General features: G+C 35.3%; 1 protein-coding gene across 1 annotated transcript; it reads left to right on the forward strand.

Annotated features, from left to right (window-relative positions):
• Positions 1-2,207: 2,207 nt before the first annotated feature.
• Positions 2,208-4,202, forward strand: il11b (interleukin 11b). Its single transcript, XM_054606613.1, has 4 exons — positions 2,208-2,414; positions 2,916-3,011; positions 3,121-3,288; positions 4,032-4,202. The coding sequence occupies exons 1-4, from the start codon at positions 2,208-2,210 to the stop codon at positions 4,200-4,202; spliced, it is 642 nt and encodes a 213-aa protein (XP_054462588.1).
• The last annotated feature ends 277 nt before the right edge of the window (positions 4,203-4,479 follow it).

Raw genomic sequence — 4,479 nt, forward strand, 5'->3', positions numbered from 1 at the left:
ATATATTGTAAACTTTCCAAATCAATATATTTTAAAAAACAGTGAAAGATAATAAAAAAAATAAAACCGCATCAAAATCACAACAAATGTCGTCAAAATGAAGAGTTTGAATAGAAACAATAAAGGTTTTACATAAAAGCAAAACAGAAATAAATATTAAGCTCCAAAGTTGCCTTTGATATTTTGTACTAGAAACATTAAGTGTATTGGACCTCCCTTCCTGTGACCTTTGACCTTAAAGTAACTGCTGTCTGAATAACAGTTAAAGTGTCTTAAGTGCACCGTGTCAGACACCAATGACAAAGTAAATGTTTTCTCTTTAAAGAGTGAAGCCCGAGGCGTCGGCACGGTGACGTCACCTCATAGATTTATGTGAGTCAGACCGCAAAACCAGCTCCAGGAGGCCCAGAGCAGGCAGGAGGATGGAGGGGGGAAACCCACAGCATACCTCACATTCCTTCACCCTGATCTAACACTAACGGACAGTTCACTTCTTTGTTGCCCTGGATTATAGGAATTTCTCAAGTTGCATAAACCAGCAGATAGGTTTACAGACACGCCACTATCTTGATTGAAGTGTTGCTTCCTTGAATAGAGATCATCAACTGATTAAAACAGCTTAAGGGAAGACAAAGCAAACCACACAGGATTTGGGGGAATTATTCCCTCGCAGATTGATTGAAATAGACGACAGCTTGATGATTCTTATCCATGTATTTATCAAACACAGGGCCATTCATTCCTGAAAGCTTAAACATTGCTGCTGTCAACATCCATTCCAATAAATCACATGCATTAAGTTTATTACTTTATTTTATTTACCTTTTTATTTACCTTTTTATTTATTATTTACCTTTTTATTTATTTATTTACCAATTTATTTAGAGATAAATATAAAAACACACAATACAAAATCATACATTATAATCGTTTTAAATATTTTCAAAATGTGTTCATGTGGATATGTTCCATTAATTCATGTTGGTATATGTCAATAATTTGATGGGTGTGTGTGTCCATGTGCATTCATACACATTTGTATGAGCATGAATGTATGTTGTTGTATCTATGTGTTCCTCCACCTCTGCATACGTGTCCATGTGGGGGTGTGATCAGAGATCAGTTACCAAATCAGTGGCCTAAATCCTCAGCAGAGTTGAGGAGATCCATTTTGAGCAGTTTAAACAAGACACTAATGCTGACAGAATTTTTTTTTACAATCTGCAGAAATCTGCTTCCTCCACTCACACTCACACACTGAATATGCTAACGGTAAATCACAGCCTGACCTATTTTCACCAGTAAACCTTTGTTCACACCGCAGACCTTTAATCTCAAATCTCAACTGATGCTTTTTTAAATAACTGTATAACAGAACATAACTTGTAGTAGAATGAACTGATAGTGTTGCTGAAATAAAATGATTTAGGGTATATGGAAATTTAAATATTGGATGAATTTCAGCCTAATCCATCATGCAAATGAAGCACCCTTGCAACTGAAAAACAAGCTGATGGGGCAATTGCAAAGAGTCAATGTTACGTCCACCTAACACTCTTGTTGTAGCCACTAAAATGCTGATATTCTTATTATAAGTGTCTGACAACATTATTTTGCTTAATTCGGTCTGTTTGTTATTGTGTCCAAGCAAGTCCTGTTCAAGGAGAAGTCTCGTTCTGAAGTCTGAATATTTGTATGCTCTTGCTCAAATAAATAAGGGCAACATTGACTTCAAAGACATCTTCCAATTTCTCAAAATCATTGAAATATTCAGCCAAGACAATTAAAATGTATTAGACAATATTATGCCATGCTTTCTGTACACAACACCGTTGTCTTCCAGCAATACATCATCCTGCAAGATTTCTGAATGAGACTTCTCCATGAGTGAAACTTCTTCCATAATGTTTTCAACCACTTATGATAACAATCAGACCCTGTCAAAAAATAACTTTTAGAGGTAGTAAAGTGTGGAATTGCCCTTATGTGATTTGCCTGTTTAGCATTGCTTTCGCTCAATACTGGACCAATTTGAGTCAATTCAACACAAAAAATATGAGAAAAATGGGTCCAGGTTGACAAATACTAGTTACCTTTAAGAAAATACACGCAAATAGACAAAATAATACAAGCAAATGGAAACAACATCTTCTCCACTTTGATGAAAAGACAAAACAATTACAGAAAACCCAAGCAAATACTAAAACATGTCACTAACTGTCTTTTTAATCTCTTATGTCATTTCAGTGATTCATGACTCCACCCCTTGTCTCCTCTGCCTGCTGCTATTGGCTGAGCTGTTTGTCCATTCATCATCTCGTCCCGCCCCCCATTCTCCACTCTGTGGGATGTTTAGGTCAATGAACCTTCAGTTGGAGAACTTGAGGAAAATATCAGATGACCTCTATGTCTTGGTAAGTCTTCACTGTAAACTGCCTGGATGAGCTATAATAAATTATATTTTAATCTTTATTTTTTTTATCTCTAATCTGTGCGGTTTATATATGTCTTTAAACTTCCCATCAGGGTTTAAAAAAGTACTATTGATAGTTGATGTATCATAATGTAGTGTTCAAAATAAATAGACTAACTTGAAGTTTGTACTTAAAAAAACAAACGGTCAACTACACAGAGCAGTTGGTTGATAGAAAATACAAATAAGCAGACAAATATCTTAACTTTTAGTGAAAAATACATGTTTTTATTCATGTGTTTCCATTTAAACATAAGTCAGTCAGAGAAAAAGCTGTGAAAAACCCATATAAGACATTTTTATTATACATTTTAGTCATCTGAATTACTGATTTAAGGTGGAACTTTCTTTTTTTCTTAAGGTGTTTTAAATTGCAGCTGTTTTGTTGTCAGTTGTTCTGTTTTTTAAAGCAAACCTTCTTTTCTCATCATTTTTCCAACAGGCAGATGGTGAACTCACAAACTTTGAGGGTATGGAACATCAACTGGACGCTCTTCCTCACATTCAACACACTGCAGCCCATGTCACCTCATTGAAGGTAAAGTTATTGGAATTAAGGCATTCATATAGCTACAACATCTTTATCAGGATATGACTTAAATAGTATATTCATATTTCCTCTCTCTGTGTATTTATTGTCTCCACAGGTGAATGAGTCACTCTCCCTACTGTCCCTGTACACCCAGTCCTTCAGGCTGCATGCTGATTGGTTGATAACAGCAAAAGAAAACGTCAGTTTCCCCTCACAGTCAGCGGAGGGCGCCAGCTCCCACCTGCTGCAGCTGTCCAACCTCATCAATGCATCTCTTCTCCAGGTGAGAAGACCAGCATGGTTTGGTTGATTTACACAGATTATATGGACGACAATTCACCCCAAAATAGAAATTATAATTCTTAAATTTAAAAAAGAAATTGTAAATAAATTGCTTTTTACTTGAGTTCAAGTTATAAGAAATGATAGGAAAAGATGGGGGAATGCAAAATGGGATTTTGAGATGTCAGTAAACAGAAAGTCAAACTAGAAAACAAATAAAATGCTAAAAATGTCCTTTATTAGACAGACACTGTGAATGGTGAATGTAATAACTTAAACAGAAATGCTTATAAGAAAATTATAAACAAAAATATATTCACTTACAGAACACCACTTAATTATGAGAAAGCCGAAATACATATGTAAACTCTTGCAAGTAGGACCAGAACCTAAAAATGTGTTAAGCACCATTATACTAATATTTTCATGAAATTTTCTCATTAATAACATCACATCTAGTTTGGCTTGGGATCATTAGTTTTACTTAAATTTATAGTAAAAAAGTAATAATGAGTAATGAGAATATATAGAAAGACATAGAACAAAAACATGTATATGTATAAATATAAATAAACTTAACTCTGGGTGTAAATTATTACTAATAATTCCTGTTGTCCATGGGTGGATTCTCAAATGAACTCAACTGGTGCACATTGTGCAGTTAAAGGAAAATAAACCAGATTTGATTTGACTTCCGAGCTGCTTCCTAAACGTCTAAACTTTAATATTTCTCTCTGTCTTTAGATCGGTGAAGAGGTTCCTCAGTCGGCGTCTCCCACTCTCCCCGTCGTCTCCACAGCATTCGAGGTCCTCAAGTTCTCCATTGAGATCTCTGGACAGTTACAAGTCTTTTGTGACTGGTCAAAAAGAATGGTGATGCGTCTAAAGAGACTTTCACGCTGCCCCCGACATTAAGCCTCTACGCCTTCAGCAAACAAGCAACTGCCAATATCTTCCCATAAAACCACTGTTAACTTATATGCTACATGCTTACATTACATTACATTACATTACATTACATTACAGTCATTTAGCAGACTTACAATAAGTGTATTCAACATAGGTGTTCAAGAGAACTACTAGTCACCAGAAGTCATAAGTGCATCTCCTTTCTTAAACAAGCATCTAAGAGCATAAACCAGAGCAAAAGTACAGAAACAAACTAATACGAATACAATAAGTGCAACAAACT

This window comes from Anoplopoma fimbria, chromosome 10 (assembly GCF_027596085.1).
Source record: "Anoplopoma fimbria isolate UVic2021 breed Golden Eagle Sablefish chromosome 10, Afim_UVic_2022, whole genome shotgun sequence".
Classification (NCBI taxonomy): domain Eukaryota; kingdom Metazoa; phylum Chordata; class Actinopteri; order Perciformes; family Anoplopomatidae; genus Anoplopoma; species Anoplopoma fimbria.

What these genes read in the sequence shown, in the direction of transcription:
- il11b (XM_054606613.1), top strand. Translation starts at nt 2,208, where the DNA reads ATGTCACTAACTGTCTTTTTAATCTCTTATGTCATTTCAGTGATTCAT. An exon ending in CAGATGACCTCTATGTCTTG is followed by an intron (nt 2,415 to 2,915) that starts GTAAGTCTTCAC and finishes TTTTTCCAACAG; the next exon opens with GCAGATGGTGAACTCACAAA. An exon ending in CCCATGTCACCTCATTGAAG is followed by an intron (nt 3,012 to 3,120) that starts GTAAAGTTATTG and finishes TTGTCTCCACAG; the next exon opens with GTGAATGAGTCACTCTCCCT.